This window comes from Chanodichthys erythropterus, chromosome 17 (genome assembly GCF_024489055.1).
Source record: "Chanodichthys erythropterus isolate Z2021 chromosome 17, ASM2448905v1, whole genome shotgun sequence".
In the NCBI taxonomy this organism is placed as follows: Eukaryota; Metazoa; Chordata; class Actinopteri; order Cypriniformes; family Xenocyprididae; genus Chanodichthys; species Chanodichthys erythropterus.
The window spans coordinates 13,184,542-13,203,165 of NC_090237.1; the positions used below are offsets into that span (position 1 = coordinate 13,184,542).

The following is an 18,624-nucleotide window of genomic DNA, read 5'->3' on the forward strand; positions in this document are numbered from 1 at the left end:
TGTTTTTTTATCTTTCTATTAATCAAAAGTCCTAGAAAAATGTATCTTGGTTTGTTTTCAGCATTAATAATCATTTTAAATGTTTATTGTAATAAATGTTGAGCAGCAAAGCAGCATATTAAGGTGATGATACACGGGGCAAATTTTTGAGCAATGTTGCCAGGCAATTTTGCCAAGTGATATGGTTGTGAGCACTTTCCCATTGAGAATGGGCAACATAGTTTTTTTTTTGTCCATTCTCAATGGGAAAGTGCCCGAGCAACATCTTTTGGCAACACTGCTCAAAAAGCTGCCCCGTGTATCATCACCTTTAGAATGATTTCTGAAGGATCATGTGACACTGAAGATTGGAGTAATGATGCATCACATTTACATTTTAAAATATATTGAAACAGAAAACAGTTATTTTAAATTGTAATAATATTTCAAAATATGCAATTCTTTCAAAAACTTATAACAATAATATATAATATAATATAATTCATATATATGCCCTGCTTTAATGTGTCATAGTGTGAATATTAAACTAAATGTGGGAACCATGGTTCACAGTTCTTGAGTGGGCGTTTTAGGTTATTTCAAATTTTATTTATTTATTTTTTTTTATAATTTTAAATCGTCATGAGCCCCCCTTGGAAATTCCTGAATCAGACCACTGATCACTGACAAAAAAACAATGCATATATATATATATATATATATATATATATATATATATATATATATATATATATATATATATATATATATATATATATATATATATATATATATATATATATATATATATATATATATATATATACAGCTATGGAAAAAATTAAGAGACCACTTAACATTGATTTTTGAACTTGGAGTGGTCTCTTAATTTTTTCCACAGCTGTATATATATATATATATATATATATATATATATATATATATATATATATATATATATATATATATATATATATATATATATATATATATATATATATATATATATATATATATATATATATATATATATATATATATTATATACAGTACAGTCCAAAAGTTCGGAACCACTAAGATTTTTAATTTGTTTTTAAAAGAAGTTTTGTCTGCTCACCAAAGGCTACATTTATTTAATTAAAAATACAGTAAAAACAGTAATATTGTGAAATATTATTACAATTTAAAATAACTGTTTTCTATTTGAATATATTTCACAAAGTAATTTATTCCTGTGATGCAAAGCTGAATTTTCAGCATCATTACTCCAGTCTTCAGTGTCACATGATCCTTCAGAAATCATTCTAATATGCTGATCTGCTGCTCAAGAAACATTTAATGTGTACAATTGTACAAAATATTTGTGTACAATATTTTTTTTCAGGATTAAAATTCTAAAACAGTGTTTATCTGAAATATAATCTTTTGTAACATTATAAATGTCTTTACTGCCACTTTTGATTGATTTAATGCATCCTTGCTGAATAAAAATATTAATTTCTTTCATCTCTTTAAAAAAAAAAAAAAAAAAAAAAAAAAAAAAAATTCTTACTGACCCCAAACTTTTGAACGGTAGTGTATAATGATACAGAAGCTTTGTATTTCAGATAAATGCTGTTCTTTTGAACTTTCTATTCATCAAGGAATCCTGAAAAAAAAAAGTACACAACTGTTTTCAACATTAAAAATAATCATAAATGTTTCTTGAGCAGCAGATCAGCATATTAAAATGATTTCTGAAGGATCATGTGACACTGAAGACTGGAGTAATCATGCTGAAAATTCAGCTTTGCATCACAGGAATAAATTACTTTGTCAAATATATTTAAATAGTACACAGTTATTTTAAATTGTAATAATATTTCACAATATTACTGTTTTTTACTGTATTTTTAATTAAATAAATGTAGCCTTGGTGTGCAGACGAAACTTCTTTTAAAACATTAAAAATCTTAGTGGTTCCAAACTTTTGGACTGTACTGTATATATATATATATATATATATATATATATATATATATATATATATATATATATATATATATATTAAATGAAAACCTTTTGGTTGCAATGTTACAAGTATGTGTTTTGATACAATTTTAAAAAGAATTTAAAGGAGTTTAAAATCTTAAAATATTTATCTTTGATTTTTAATGTGCTATTAAAATCCCTAACAAAGATAGGCTTAAAAAAAACTTTGTCATCTCTACATATAATGGGGTTGCCAGAAACAGCTTATTTAAAATGCTTCACAAAGTACATAAATATGCAAACTGCATACAGTTCGATGTGGTTCCACTCAAGAAGTAAAAACAACCTTTTTTTTTTTTTTTTTTAAGATTTTTTAATGCTGAAATTAGAAAGTCACAGTTGCTTGTTAGTTGTAACACATCACTTTAAGAGGTATGGAAAATAAAACATAAAGCACATTGGGAATGACAGTGGACTAAACAAGGTGAATTATGTCAATAACTACACCCCTGCATCAGCGATCCAAACTCATGATGATCCAAATTCCACCACATTTGACAATAAAATGTGATCCATTGCATCTTGTTACACCACTGAGGTAAATAAGGCACATTTGTCTGGCTCAGATGTCTATACAGCCTGACACTCTCAGTGATTTATCATAATACAAATGTTCAAAATCATCTTTATTATACTGTCCATTAAGTGCAACAACATTCAGCAAAACACATTCAACTTAGTCCATCATAGTTTAGACCCCAGTATCAAACAGACTAATACTTTACATTCAGATGCACAACATATGCTGAGAAATCACAGATGAGTAAATAATACCAGCATTCATCAGTATTTTGACCTGGGGATTTATTCAATTCAGTCACAGAGGCCAGTGCTGCACAACGTCCCAGTTCACTTCTGCTTTCTCTCAAAGCCAAAGTTACAATCATCATCCAAGTCAACCACATAATTACATACAACATCCAGTTGTAGGCCATAAATATAACAAACCAAACCCAGCTCCTATAACAACCTGCGTTTACAGGCCTAAAGCACCGACCCACTGTGCGTTTTGACTGATATTGTGTTCTATGGACAGATATGTTTCTGCTTATATGTCTTTCTTTGGTTATGTGTTGCATTAAAACATATGATTTTATGCCTGTTGTAATACAGTAAGTGATTCTCTCAGTCGTGGTTTGTTTGGAGACGAGGGGCAGGGGTGTAGCTATTGACGAGTTTACTTCTGCGCTGGTGGCTTCTCTCCACAGGTGATGGAGATGTTGCGCTCAGGGATGTCCAGCAGGTGGCGAGATGTGCAGATGGTCAGAACGGCATCAGCGGACAGAGAGGAGGTGATGGATTCTGGATCTACGCCGGCTGGGATCTTATACTTCCTGTAAAACTGCCTTGCCACAATTCCATGATCATCCTGTAACAGAGACAGATACAGTTTCTTCGTAAGGAGATACAGCAATGACTGCACATTAAAACGTCACAGAAAATAAAGTTGAATTGACTTTAAATTGAGGAAGCAAACAAGAACTAGAATTGAAATTCGAAATTCAAAACTGATCAAAAGTGATAGTAAAGACTTTTGTAATGTTACAAAAGATTTCTTCTTTTGAAAGTTCTTTTGATTCATCAAAGAATCCTAAAAAGATTTTAATTGATCATAATGATCATAATTTATACAAAAAATATTAAGCAGCACAACTGTTTTCATCACTGATAATAATAAGAATTTTTTTTTGAGCAGCAAATCAGCCATGGGTTCGAGTTCAAGTCCCGCTTTGAGCAGGCGGTTCGAACAGGAGGGGTTAAATTGGTGCCGTGACCCTGATGGGAGTGAGTTTAGGGCAGTGAGTGTAACAGACATAGGCCAGCAAGAGCTGTGTGTGTAAACCTCACTCCCCTGATCTCAAGTGGTACGCTAGAGACTGTGATCTTTAGCCTCCTTGTGAGAGTGCCCGACTCCCATGCGGATGGGCCTGGGTTCAAGTTCCACTTAGAGCGGGCAGGAGGGGTTACATTGGTGCCGTGACCCGGATGGAAGTGAGGTTTAGGGGATGAGTGTAAAAGAGTGGGTAAATGCAACCCAGTTCAGTTTAATTGAAACTCATGATTTGAAAGTGTGAAAGTTCTTCATGTTGCCTTTGGAATATGTCTTGAATATGTCCAGCCTTGCTTTTTATAACACAATATTACAGTAAACATCATTTATGCAATCATTTATATTTTCCCAGCTCAATTCATCCAGAACAGCCAAGTTTAAAATGGTGAATAAAATATAGGTGGGTTTGAATACTTGTTTTGTTACCTGCCGTTCATCATGTTTCCCATGAATCTCAATAAAATCATCATTGACTTTGACAGTCAGTTCGTCTGGAGAGAAGTGCTTCACATCCAGGTTGATTACAAAGCGATCTCTGTCCATTCTCACCTGTGTAAGAGATAATGGCAAACTAAATACTGCAAAACACTGAAAACATGCACAGTTTCTGACTCTAATAATGTGATTGGCTCATAAAAAACATTCTGTTAATCTCAAGAATTTAAGATGTAATTAAAATGTAATTTATTTCTGTGATGACAAAGCTGAAATTTTAGCATAATTATTCCAGTCTTCAGGGTCAAATGATCCTTGTAATATTCTGATTTGATGCTTAAAAAACATTTCGTATCAATGTTGAGAACTTTTGTGTTGCATGCCTAATGTTTTTTATGAGACCTGATACACTAATGATAACAAATTGAATCTTAAAAAGAAAAAGTAATAATAATAAAGAAATAATAAAGTAAAGTATTAGCTATTTGGGTAATGGCTAATTTGTAGAACATCAGCAGTTAATCTCACCTCTGACATGCCACTGTCCCACCAGTTTGGAAAGCGCCACAAATAGGGTCGATAGTAAAACATGGTGTAGAAAGGTGAAAATAGGTCGCTGTCGGGTAGGTGCTCTCCAAAATACTGGTCATAAATTCGATGGGAGGAAGGAAAGAAACCTGGGAACCAGGGCCGGCGGTACCAGGGATGATGAATAGAAATGTCCATTGTATCTCAGTGAAGTGGCTGGAGTTGACAGCGGATCTGCTGCATGTTCTGCTGTGGCCCAGTATTTATGGCCCATCCATAAACCTTATGTCAGCTGCTGATCTGTCTCCAGTTATGAGGTAAAGTGTTTTTTGCTGCCTCTCTGCCCTCTTCCCCTCTGGCTCATTCAAACAAAAAACCTATTTAATCACCCTTCACTCTCTCTTAGATCATACAGTCTCAAACACTGGGGTCTGAATAGTGTTAATGCCTCTCTGCTCACAAGCCTGGAAAAATATTTGCCTGGCTAAGTTAGAATGGTTCCGAGTGAAGCCTCCATGTCAACTGGCCACATCCCAGCAAGCTCTTGTGTATGAAGGGATTCTGCAGCCCCTGCCCTCGGGATACGGCCGGATACTATCTGCTCCCTCCTGGCTCCTAAAAGAGGAGAACTCAGGCAGAAAGATAATATTATGCCCTAAAATGGACAGGACTGCAGGAATCAGCAAGATTGGTGATCTGCTGTAAATCAGATGTGATGAAAGAGCCCTCACTGCATCACTGCCGTCCCATCTGAGACATCTGAAACAGTACTATTTTTAATGTTTTTGAAAGAAGTCTCTTATGCTCATCAAGCCTGCATTTATTTGATAAAAAATACAGAAAAAACATTAATATTGTGAAATATTATTATGATTTAAAATAATGGTTTTCTATTTTAATATACTTTAAAATATAATTTATTTCTGTGATGCAATGATGAATTTTCAGCATCATTACTCTCAGTCTTCAGAGTCACATGATCCTTCAGAAATCATTCTTATATGCTAGTTGGAAATTTTTTTTGAAACGTGGTACTTTTTTCAGGATTCATTGATGAATAAAAAGTTAAAAAGGACAGCATTTATTTAAAATAGAAACCTTTTCTAACAATAATATATATATATATATATATATACATTCTTGCTAAGGTATTTAAGTATATAGAGGTATTCATTTCTTTAAAAAAAAGAAAGGACAAAATAAATTAATGATAGTGCATACTGTTACAAAAGATTATATTTTAAATAAATGCTGTTCTTTTTTTTTTACTTTTTATTCATTAAAGAATCCTGAAAAAAGTATCTGTAACGAAGGCGGGACTCAGAGTGAGATCCATATGCAAAGCTTTATTAAATGTTGAGCGTGGTCGTACAGGAACATCAGAGACAGGCAGGAACGTAGTCAGAGAACAGGCAGTGGTCAAAAGGCAGGCAGCTATCAATCACCAAACAGTAGAACCAGACAGGGATCAGAAACAGGAACAGGAACCGGAACCGGAACCGGAACCGGAACCGGAACCGACAGGATAAACAGGACAAACGCTTGGAAATGTTACACTGGGAAAACAAGACCTAGCAATGAGGTGTTGTGTGTAAGAGTCTTTTATAGTCCTGGTAATGAGCTGCAGCTGGGTGTTGTGATTAGTGTGAAGTGTGTGCAGGTGAGTGGCAGAGAGGATGATGGGAGATGTAGTCCGGGAACTGACAGGAACAGACGGTGACCATGACAGTATGACAGGTTATATTAAGTAGCACAACTATTTCCAACACTGATAATAAATCAGCATGTTATGATTTCTGAAAGATCATGTGACACTGAAAGTAATGGAGTAATGATGCTGAAAATTCAGCTTTGCATCACAGAAATAAATTATATTTTAAAGTATATTAAAATAGATAACCATTATTTTAAATTGTAATAATATTTCAAAATATTACTGTTTTTTCTGTATTTTTGATCAAATAAATGCAGGCTTGATGAGCATGAGAGAAAAACATTAAAAATAGTAATTTTTCTAAACTTTTGACAAGAATATTGAATCTTCTGGAACCAACAAGTAAATCATAGTTAAAGGATTAGTTCACTTCACAATTACAATTTCTTGATAATTTACTCACCTCCATGTAATCCAAGATGTTCATGTCTTTCTTTCTTCACTCAAAAAGAAGTTAAGGTTTTTGAGGAAAACATTCCAGGATTTTTCTCCATAGTGGACTTCAGTGGGGAACAACTGGTTGAAGCTCCAAATTGCAGTTTCAGTGCAGCTTCAAAGTGCTCTACACGACAAGAAATAAGGGTCTTATCCTAGAGAAACGATTGGTCATTTTCTAAAAAAAATAAAAATCGATATACTTTTTAACCACAAATGCTCATCTTGCACTGCTCTGCGCCACGCATTAGGTAATCACATTGGAAAGGTCTTGCGTTACTTCTGATTGTCAGCTGACTAAACTTTATGTCTAACTTGGTTTTTATATTATATTTTCATGTATATATTATATAAATGTACATCTTTGTCTAAAAAATGCATTGTCAAGATGGGGGAAGTTCAAATGTAAGTGGTTAGACAATGAACAAAATGGTCTACTTGTAGCCTATATTTTGACTCTCAATTTGCAGTTTGACTGTGGCTCAACTTCTTTGAATTATAAGTAGCTTGTAGCTTTATAAGCTTCATTTACATGCATAGTAGGTTTCCCAACACTGCCCTTGACCGTCTGAGTAATCTCTTCCAGTAATACTGTAGGTTTTTCTAATTCCCTTCCAAATCCACTGCCAATATCACCCTGCTCTGCACAAATTGGGAATGCAGCCATTATGGGATAAATGGGTTGTTCATGCATAACACGACCATGGACTTGCTTTTTTTATTCAACATCATTATTTTTTGGTTAAAATGTAGATATAATGTATACATAAAACAAAGATTATTGGAGTACGTTTTACAAGAAAATAGCATTTTAGTCTACCTTAAAATTTTATGTTTAATTCCATTTCTTTGTAATTATTTGTGAAATCTAATAGCAATTTCTGAGTGAAAATTATATACACCAGTTGTTTTTTTTTTTGGTCAGTGTGGAGACAGAGTTGTGGAACAGTATGCTTTTCTCTGATTTCAAGCTGACGTGGTCATACTCAACGTCCTCTTTCTCTCTCACTCTCTCTCTCTCACTTTCACATGCATACACACATTTGCTCTTTCATTTTGACATAATATGACAATATAAGATGTAATTCACACAGTGAATCACACTAATCATAACCTGCATGTTTTTGTTTTTACAGAGCCGGTTGTTTAAAGTGTGTCATCTTCACACAGACACAACCCAGCAGCATGGTTTACAGGAGACGCCCATTTTTTCATCCTTCCCACACCCACCCCCCTCCATCCTGGAGCCCACTGCTCTGTGTGAAAGGGAGGGGTGAAGACTGAGGAGGGGAGGGTAAACAGAGCCGGGCTGAACCATGTCTGACTCCTAAAAAAGGAACAAGGGAGGGGGGAAGACAAGGAGCGAAGAGAAACAGAAAGGCAGAGGAAAAATACCTCAAAACCGCCTCAAGAGAGGCACAAAAACAGGGAGAATGAGAAACAGGAGTCATACGAGTCGCAGAAGACACTGTGGAGATTCAAGAAGGGGGACGGCAGACCATTCAAAAGCTTTTTTCTCCCCTGTTATGGCTCAGAACTGAAAACAGGATTACCTCATGCTTATCATAAAAACACATGCTGCCTCTGATCAGGATTTTCAACGTTGAATCTGTGGGAAAGCCCAAAAGGTCATTTAATCTGGGTTTACAGAACGAGTGTCCAAAGGAAGACCTGCCAAACAAGCAGGTGGGCTACACACGAACCAGGACATTCACATGGTCTGGTTCTCCATCATCATCTCCAACAGACTAGACTGCTGGCTACGTGGATACTGGGATTTCTGATGAGCACACCCTTTGGTCCGGTGCTGTGCCGTCTGCTATGTTGATGACACACTGCTGCTTCCTCAAACCCCACGGGCTGGGCTGGATCAGAATGGGAGGTTAGAAGGGCAAACAGCATCATGGGAGCCAAACAAATGAAATGGTATGAATGAAATTCCACAGCTCCCTCTATCATTTTTTCTTTCCTGTTTCCATCTTCCATTCCATTTTGGACATCCCAGGAAATAAAAGCTTGTTGTCTCTATAAGTTGGACTGCAATACTGTGATATTGTGTGTGGCTGTATGATATGATTAGGTTTAATAATAAGTAAGAGTGGCTGGTGCATCACTCTTTTCCCACTCTGAATTTATGTCTCAATTGTGCACATAAGAGATTGATATGTGGGTGTTGCCTGCTATTGTGAAATCACCTAGCAACCGGGAATCACTGGCTTCAATATGGTCAGTGCCATCTGTGTGCTTTGTAAATGCTCATATAAATGAATCCACTATTTGGTCCTTAAATGTGTTGACAGTTATGGGATTTTGATACACAATACATCATAAAGAGGTCATACAAGTAGAGGAAATGACTAGGGAGAATATTTGTTCTCACAAGCAAATGTTTCATTTTGTTAGACTCTGAATAGTAATCTGTTATGCAACAGTACTTGGTACGTTTGGACCAGCCTTGAAAAGAGTATGGAATGTGTTATTTATTGTATAGCAGCAGTTATTTAAGCAATATCACACAAGCAAGATTGCGGTTGTTCATATCAGCATAAGAGATTATTCATGCAGAATGCATTTTTGCTTTCAAAAACACAACTTCTTTTAACTTGAGCACTGCATTTTAGAATGGTGCGTCATGTGTGAGACGTTGCAAAATACATAACATGTGGCACGTCAGTCTAGCGCATGTTTACATTAATTAAATATTGTTTACAACAATTAAATCATTGGAAAACAAAAATGTGTTGTGTGTAAACCAACCCTTTAGTGCGGACACATATTCCATGCCGAAATCCAGTCATTTTGATAGGAATCCACACTATCAGTACGAATATATATATGAATTTCGCATAAGGGGGTGAAAAATTGCCAAAACAGATTTTGCATGAGGTTCAAGTTGGTCATGTGGTGAATTTAGTTTGAAAGTAATTCTGTCTAAGCTAATGTAACCACACCTGTAAGCGCTGATGTCGAGGATCAAGCTAATAGTTCAATAACAATACCTTACATTTTAAATACAATATTGCCAATTAATTTGTCTATTTGTTGCTCCGCCCATTAAAATTGTTACAAACAAAGTAACAAAGTTGTGTGTCTCGTAGCAAAACACAAAATACTGGCCTTACTGAATAAATCAGTGTGCAATGAAGGGGTTGAGTGAATGATTCAATGATTCATTCAAAAAGATATTCGGCAGTTTTGCACATAAATGAAACAGTTTTAAATGAATCAGTTGAGTAAATGATTCAATGACTCACCTGTAAAGACATTTAGCCATTTTGTTCCTTAATGAATCTGTCAAGTGAATTATATAATATTTTTTTCACTAAAAAGACTTGTGACCACTGGCATATAATCACTTTTTTTATCCCTATAGCTTTGAAGGAAATGGATATAAAGTTGGTTATGAAACATCCATTAAATAGCTTTCTGTTGCAAATAAACAAAACAAACCCGTTGTTCATAATGCATTAGAGGAAATATAATATTTAGTGAGATATAAATGGTCTTAGATGAGCCTATCAGATTATGTTTTGTATCTGGAGTGGTTTACTATAAACCAGCATGTTCCTCATTGTATAAATAATCAGCATTCAGTAATATGACACCTCTCAGAGAAGCATTCTGCTGTAATTTCATGCATGCGTACACATCCCTCTATGTAGTCATTCTCAGAAGCTTAATCAAGATGTAATCCTGGTTAATAGCCCTTATCAAAATTTTGACGCTTATCAACTGGGAGAGCTGCTTTGTCTTTTATTCTGTGCGACAGACTTCATTCTGTTTTTATTTCTTTGTTAGAGAGATCTCAATTTCAATATCATATTCACGTGCCAGAGGAACAGCTAGGGGTGTTTGAAATAGAGTCTCTCATTTCATCTTTACTGAAAACAGATGAATGACATGCGACTTAGGAATGCTCTGGAACTTTGTATTAGTTTGGTTTGAAACTAAAAACCTGGATTAGAAACATGACATGTCTATTGTAAAAGGAATTTCCCTTCATTTTAGTTCAGCTACATGTAATTAAAGAGAACACATTATACCTTATGTACAAAAAAGGCTTTCATTGTCATCAAATTACTCCAGCTGGTTACATATGACATATGATAATTATACATGGTTATCTTACTCACTGATTCTTTGCAACATCTCTCCAGCCTCAGTTCATCCAGTCCAGCACACACACCAAAGGAGGAGTATATTATTGCCAAATCTGAAGATTCAGGAGAGCTGGTGGGGAACCATACGGAGCAACCACAAAGCCTAGGTATGTATCCCACGTTTGGCCCTACAATGTATATTTTTTACACTTTTCTTGTATTTTATTGTTTGTTTCCTTTAAAGAGGATGTAGTGAAATCCTCAGCCACGGAGCCGTCTCCTGGCCCAGAGCATGCTGGAAAAGAGGAAAGCAGCACATGGGAGGAACAGCTATGTGCCCAGCAGGAGCAGCTGGAGAAGGAGATGCAGGAGACCAGGAAAATGGTGTCAAGGCTTCAGGTGAGTTATTCGTACACATTTGTGTTTCTTCAACATCAGGCTTTTTATGTCATATTACGTGAAATAATAATAATAATAAAAAAAAAATAATAATAATACCTTTCAAATATTTGGAATAAATAGTGACAATAAAGACATGTTAACAAAAGATTTCTATATCAAAGATTACTGGAAAAAAATGGTTCTGCCAAATCATTAAGCAGCTGTTTTCAACAAGGATAATAATAATAAATGTTTCTTGAGCAGCAAATCAGCATATTAGAATGTTTGAAGAATCATGTGACACTGGTTTAACTTAAAAAAGTAAGTTACCCAGTTGTCTTAACATTTTGAGTTCATTGAAATTAAAAATTTGAGTTAATACAATGAAGGCAATTGGTTTAATCAACAGAAACTCAAAATATTAGGTTATCTGAACCACATTAATTTGACAAAAGAAAAAATGTTCTGATAACAAATAATGAAAATACTTTTTACAGTGTGAAGATGTATGAAGAGTAATGATGCTGAAAATTCAGCTTTGTCGTCACAGGAATAAATTCTATTTTAAAATCTATCAAAATAGAGGGCAGTTATTTTATTGAGCAAGGGACTTCTTTCAAATACATTAAAAATCTTACAAACTGAAAATATTATTGAATGCATTTAGGTTACATATGTGAATTTAGAATACATAAACACATAATTCTAGGTATGGAATTAGTCTTAGCAAGACTAGTATTTTTATGCAAAATATTAAAAAAATGTATTTTTCACCACTATCATGAGATGTGGTGGAAAGGATCATGAATTTCACAAATAAAACATATTTAATATTTAAAAATGATTCAAAATGACAGAATGCTCCCGTGATGTATATTTGTACGACGGGCAGTAGTTAACTAGTGAATCCACAGGGTCAACATTTTGGAAACACACATGTGTAATACCCCAACTACTACATTTTAAGCAAAGAATTAGTGTTTGTAAAAGTAAAGCATTTCAGTCAGTCAGATTAAGATTCTTAGTTTGCACAGATTGGCAGACTTTCCTAATCCATCATGATTAATGTCACTCTTAACCAAGCTTCTAAACAGAACCAATGACCAAGCATTTCAAGCTTATCAATCCAGCATTTCAAAGCCTCCTTTTATTTGCCGGGTATCAACATTAAGGCATCTTTAATACTCTAAAGCAACGACAGAAGGAATTGAAGAGAATTAAAAAGATTGAAAAGAGGAAATGCAGCTTTAAGAGAGAAGCTGGTTAGTCTAATAATCAAACAGCATCCAAGGTTGATCACATGACGACCACATGTTGTTTGGAACACTGTTGGTGCAGTAGCATATGTTCACAGCGAGCGGACTAGTTTTACTCACAGTACCTCAGCGCTTTAGAAAACTCATGCTCACATGTCTTCATTCAGGCCTTACTGCTGCATGGGTCACTACCTGAGGATGAGCAGACATCTACTCTGAGCTTTGGAGACAGTACCAGCTCAGAGCAGCAGCTGGTAATGCATCATTCTGCTTTTCTGCATGTCTCATTTACAGTCTATTATAGTAATGACATATCCTTTTTATTCTGCTACTGAAGATTTTAATCCGCAGTCGTCTGGACCAGAGTATGGAGGAGTCTTTAGATCTGAAGGTAAATTAAATTGCAGTATATATGAGCTGAATATATACTACAATTTATCTATTGATTTGAATTGAATTAATGTGTTTTTCAGAGAGAACTTTTAAGATACAAGCAGGAGGCACGTAATCTGCAGGCTATTAAGGTGAGACCAGGTGAAGTTAAGTAAAATGTTTACAGATATAATATAAAATATAATAAAAAAAAATTGCACAATGTTAATTTCTAATATTATATATTCTATTATTAATTACAGAACAATAATGAATAATTATTAAATTCTTTAATTTCAACATTAGCTTTTGCGGTCACTGTGATTTTGCCAAGTAACACATGTTCCTTGATCAACATATTTTGTTGATCCTGGAACAACATTCCTGTTCGAAAATGAACTTCTAACCCTAATCCTACCCATAGCTTATCCCTAAAATCAGAGGGAAATGATAGGTGAATAACACTGATGTAGAAGCACCTAACGCTGGTTGTAAGCCTAAACTTGACATAAACTGTAAACTTGTCCCTCAAATCTGATTGGTTGTTGATCCAGGAACATGTTGTACTTGGTGAAAGTGTACAGATTTGTTGCCATTTGGGATAATTAGGGTTTCCATCTGTGTCCATCTGTTTACCCAGGATGCCTTGCAGCAGAGAATGTCTGTGCAGGAGGACTCAGTGCTACAGCTCAAACAGGAGCTGCTCAGATCCAGCATGGCCAGAGAGGAGCTGGAGGGACAGAATGTGAGTCTGACATCAACACTTATATAAAAGTAGGAAAAAAAAGGTGTATTTGTAAACTTTTGCTTTTTGTTCTTTAGGTGGAACTGGAAAGGAAGTTGAGCGAACGAAACAGATTGCTGAGTGAATACAAAGTAAGCAAATTCATCCTAATCATGCTGAGTATACTTGAATCCTATATAGTGTTTTCTTTTAACCATCTTTAGTGTTTTCATTAATTAGATGTTGGTTCTCTGCTGGATTTCCTGCAGTTGTTTTTGTTTTGTCTGTAGTAAATTCATGATAATCCTTTTTATTTCACATGCACTTATCTTTGTAGAAAGAACTTGGGCAGAAAGACAGACTTCTTCAGCAGCAGCAAGTAAAACTGGATGATGCCCTGCGCAGGATCAGTGAAAGCTATCATAGGGTAACTGAATGAACTACTAGGGCAAAATGGGCCCATTTCTGCAGTAAATGTTTGTCCTATTAAAGGTGCCCTAGAATTAAAAATTGAATTTATCTCGGCATAGTTAAATAACAAGAGTTCAGTACATGGAAATGACATACAGTGAGTCTCAAACACCATTGTTTCCTCCTTCTTATATAAATCTCATTTGTTTAAAAGACCTCTGAAGAACAGGCGAATCTCAACATAACACCAACTGTTACGTAACAATCGGGCTCATTAATATGTACGCCCCCAATATTTGCATTTGCCAGCCCATGTTCAAGGCATTAGACAAGGGCAGAACATCTGGATGTGCACAGCTGAATCATCAGACTAGGTAAGCAAGCAAGAACAATAGCGAAAAATGGCAGATGGAGCAATAATAACTGACATGATCCATGATAACATGATATTTTTAGTGATATTTGTAAACTGTCTTTCTAAATGTTTTGTTAGCATGTTGCTAATGTACTGTTAAATGTGCTTAAAGTTACCATCGTTTCTCACTGTATTCACGGAGACAAGAGCCATCGCTATTTTAATTTTTTAACACTTGCAGTCTGTATAATTCATAAACACAACTTCATTCTTTATAAATCTCTCCAACAGTGTAGCATTAGCCGTTAGCCATGGAGCATAGCCTCAAACTCATTCAGAATCAAATGTAAACATCCAAATAAATACAATATTCACATAATCCGATGTATGCATGCAGCATGCATGACGAACCCTTTGTAAAGATCCATTTTGAGGGTTATATTAGCTGTGTGAACTTTGTTTATGCAGTGATAGAGTCGAGAGCTCGGGAGGGGGCGGAGAGCACGAGCAATTAAAGGGGCCGCAGCCTGAATCGGCGCATTTCTAAATGCCCCAAAATAGGCAGTTAAAAAATGAATAAAAAAAAATCTATGGGGTATTTTGAGCTGAAACTGCAGACACATTCAGGGGACACCTTAGACTTATATTACATCTTGTAAAGAAAAGTTCAATGGCACCTTTAAAATTTATATTTTAATATTGTGTATAAACTCTCTGTAGCTCTCATTTATTACACTAGAGGGAGCCACAGCACACCAAGAGCCTCTAAATGTATTTAGCTTCATATTTCATAGTTATTCCCATAAAGTACCGATATACTTAACATAGAAATAAAAATAGGTTTAATATAAACTATTTCATGTGTAATGTTCTACATTAATAATGCAAAATTGTTTGCTCCAGTTGTCAGGATGTGAGAATAATGGCTACAGTCACATGATGGACACATCGTCCACTGTTTTCCAGCACAGAATGGTGAGTCATGTCATTCTTCACTTTAAAAAGTATTCGCTCAATTTCTACTAAATGTGTGTATTTTATGTTCTTTGGCTCTGGCTGAATGGGTGCGTCAGGGGGACGAGCTACAGCTAGTGCGAGATGCTCTGCGCAGCCTTAGAGACAGTTTCAGCGGTCATGACCCGCAGCATCATATGCTGGATACGCTGGAGCAGGGTGTGGCCAGTCTGGTGGACCGCCTTCACTCCACAGAGTCCAAGAAAAGGCAGGAGAGAAAGGCAAGGTCAACCATTATCTGTATGCAAGATGAACATGAGCTTGCAGGGGCGGAGTTTAAGTGGACTAAATCATTGGAAAAGTCCTGCATACGTCACCAGAGAGAGGTCCAGTTATTAATTATAGGAGAAACAGGAGATTTTTGAAACTTTGAATCAATTAAATCGCAAAATGATTGACTTTTTCTAAGTGCTCGAATGCCACATGTTGGTGATGCCTACTGTTAGAATGGTGTAAATGCAATGAAAACTCAGCTTAAAGGGATAGTTCACCCAAAAATGAAAATTATCCCAGGATTTACTCACCCTCAAGCCATCTTAGGTGTTCTTTCAGACAGACGCAATCAGAGATATGGATGCATGGATGCATTTTTTGCATCTGGATTCATTTTTTGTTTTACAAACCAACTGCAAATGTTTTATTGAAGGTCTATTAAATTAAATTATCTTATACTATTGAATATAAAGTGTATGTTAAATGTGTTATTTTGTGGAAAGCTCGGTTAATCAGGCCAATAAGAGACTAACAACTCTTTTTTATTATACAAATGTCTACAAATTTATAATGTTGATTCATTATCAGGTAAAACCATATAGACACTGGTTCATGGGTTTACATGATTTATATATACATATACATTTATATATAATTTATATATACATATTAATTACACACATTACTCACACATATATTATACAAACTCAAACTTTTATTTTGTATGCGATTAATCGCGATTAATCGTTTGACAGCCCTAATATTTTGATTTAACATTATGAGGTCAAAACATAAAAAAAATGAAACGCATGCACAGATGAATTGTTCACAGCAAGATCTATAACAGGCATTTAGAAAGTAGATAGGGTGAGTTTTCATTTCATGCCACCTTTAAAACCATTTGTTGTACCACCACAGGGTTCAACCAGGTCTCCCGGACGAAAAGCCAATCACACAGACCGAGAATCATGGCCATCAAGCTCAAGTAGGTCACTTCAATGCTATTCAGCTAGAAATTCATATAGGGTTGCCACTTTTTAGACCAATGAATGCATTTTCTATAACCTTTCAAGTCATTTGTGATTACTGGACTTCATTCATCATTCAAATCTAATTATTTAGATCTATACATTGAAAAGAACTAACTCAAAAGAACAGTTTGCTCACAAATTTAACATGCAGGTTTTAACCTACACAAGATCAAACAAATTAAATATTGTATAATTAATATAATAATATATCTAACAAATTAAATATTTTAGAGCAAAAGCATAACTTATTTATTTATTTATAAGCAAATTGTTTTCTTTTTTCCAGAGATGGCTCATTCTCACAGTAGCCCAGTTCTTAGTGCGGCAGCCTCAACCAAAGTACTCTACTACACTGATCGCTCTCTCACACCCTTCCTAGTCAACATCCCTAAAAGGTGATGACATCATAGCATCATCTTATAAATATTGAACCCACAAGTCTAAATTTGATTTATTTATTGGTAGGCTGGGTGAGGTCACGCTACAGGACTTCAAGGCGGCTGTGGATAGACATGGCAGTTTCCGATATCACTTTAAATCTCTGGATCCAGAGTTTGGAACGGTGAAGGAAGAGGTGAAAATCACACCCAATCAAAAATAATTCAATGCTCTGAATTAGTGAATACTTAGTGTTTTTCTCTAAATGTGCCTTGAGTATTTAAGAAATAACCCTGAATGCCATCTTTCAGGTGTTTCAGGACGATGCAGTTATACCTGGCTGGGAAGGGAAGATCGTCGCATGGGTGGAGGAGGATCGTGGAGAGGGGAGATAGAACATGAGGGTTCTGTTCTGTTCAGGATGTATGTTTTACCCCACATATACCTCATCCCTGCAAAACTCTGAAGCCTTTGTTCTGTCCTAACTGTGAATCTCTCCAAACCTGTTCACTATGTCATTACAGCAGGCAAGTGTTTGTAAAATAGATTATATGCATTTTGAAGATTGAAAGAAAAATGAAATTTTAATATTATTATATTATAAAACAGTTGACAAGTAAATATTGATTAAAAGTGTATTAAAGTTATGGTACATTTTGTTTTCCAAAAACTAGTGTTTCAACAATGCCATTGTGATAACTGAGCAAAAAAAAAAGATTATTTACTGAGTATTTGTCTTGTGCAGTGTCAAAAAATAAACGTTGCGTTAGTTGCCAAACTGTGACAAGGACATCACACATTGTGTGCATGTATTGTCCTGCCAGAAAAATGTCATTTCAAGAGAACATATGCGCACATTCACTGTATTTTTCACTAAAATGTATGCCAAGCTTTCTTGACTATCCTTCGAAAATAAAGGGTGGTAAAAGCAGGGACCACTTTATTTGTAAAAAATTTGTAACATTTGAACATATTGAAGTTTTCCCTTTGAAAATGATTGTACTTTTCCTATCAAGTTTGCATGTCTGTAATAGTGTTTGGTAACTGTTGTAAATGCAAATGCAGTTGTCCACCCTTTTATTAAAGACATTGTGTGCACAGGTGGAGGCTTATTTGTATAAGCAATTGTCTAAAATTGTGGTGATGCACAATATATCAGTGTCATATTGGTTATCTGCCAATATTAAGAGATTTTTTGGTATTTGTTATTTAATTGTTTATACTCATTTTCCGTACTTCTACATTTCAATTACATTTGCCATCATGTAACATTCCCTTAAAGTTAATTTAGTAACACAGTTAATTGTAATCTTCAACAAATCTCAAAATAAGCATCCATTTTTCATAAATTCACTTTAAAATGAGTGATTTCATTTTTTAATGTTCTATTTATTCATTTAAACAAAATAGTACAGAATTTTAATATCAGACATTAA

General features: G+C 35.0%; 2 protein-coding genes across 2 annotated transcripts; one reads left to right on the forward strand and one right to left on the reverse strand.

Annotated features, from left to right (window-relative positions):
- Nucleotides 1–2,973: 2,973 nt before the first annotated feature.
- Nucleotides 2,974–5,002, reverse strand: cryaba (crystallin, alpha B, a). The gene is made up of 3 exons (XM_067365867.1): nt 4,805–5,002; nt 4,268–4,390; nt 2,974–3,379 (listed from the first exon to the last, which is right to left on the reverse strand). The coding sequence occupies exons 1-3, from the start codon at nt 5,000–5,002 to the stop codon at nt 3,188–3,190; spliced, it is 513 nt and encodes a 170-aa protein (XP_067221968.1). The 3' UTR covers nt 2,974–3,187.
- Nucleotides 5,003–8,354: 3,352 nt separating this feature from the next.
- dixdc1a (DIX domain containing 1a) lies at nt 8,355–18,038 on the forward strand. Its single transcript, XM_067365875.1, has 15 exons — nt 8,355–8,879; nt 11,111–11,220; nt 11,298–11,452; nt 12,858–12,944; nt 13,028–13,081; nt 13,164–13,214; nt 13,703–13,807; nt 13,885–13,938; nt 14,124–14,213; nt 15,456–15,527; nt 15,626–15,787; nt 16,698–16,764; nt 17,097–17,205; nt 17,276–17,384; nt 17,500–18,038. Exons 1-15 carry the CDS (start codon nt 8,857–8,859, stop codon nt 17,581–17,583), a joined length of 1,332 nt encoding a protein of 443 aa, XP_067221976.1. The 5' UTR covers nt 8,355–8,856; the 3' UTR covers nt 17,584–18,038.
- The last annotated feature ends 586 nt before the right edge of the window (nt 18,039–18,624 follow it).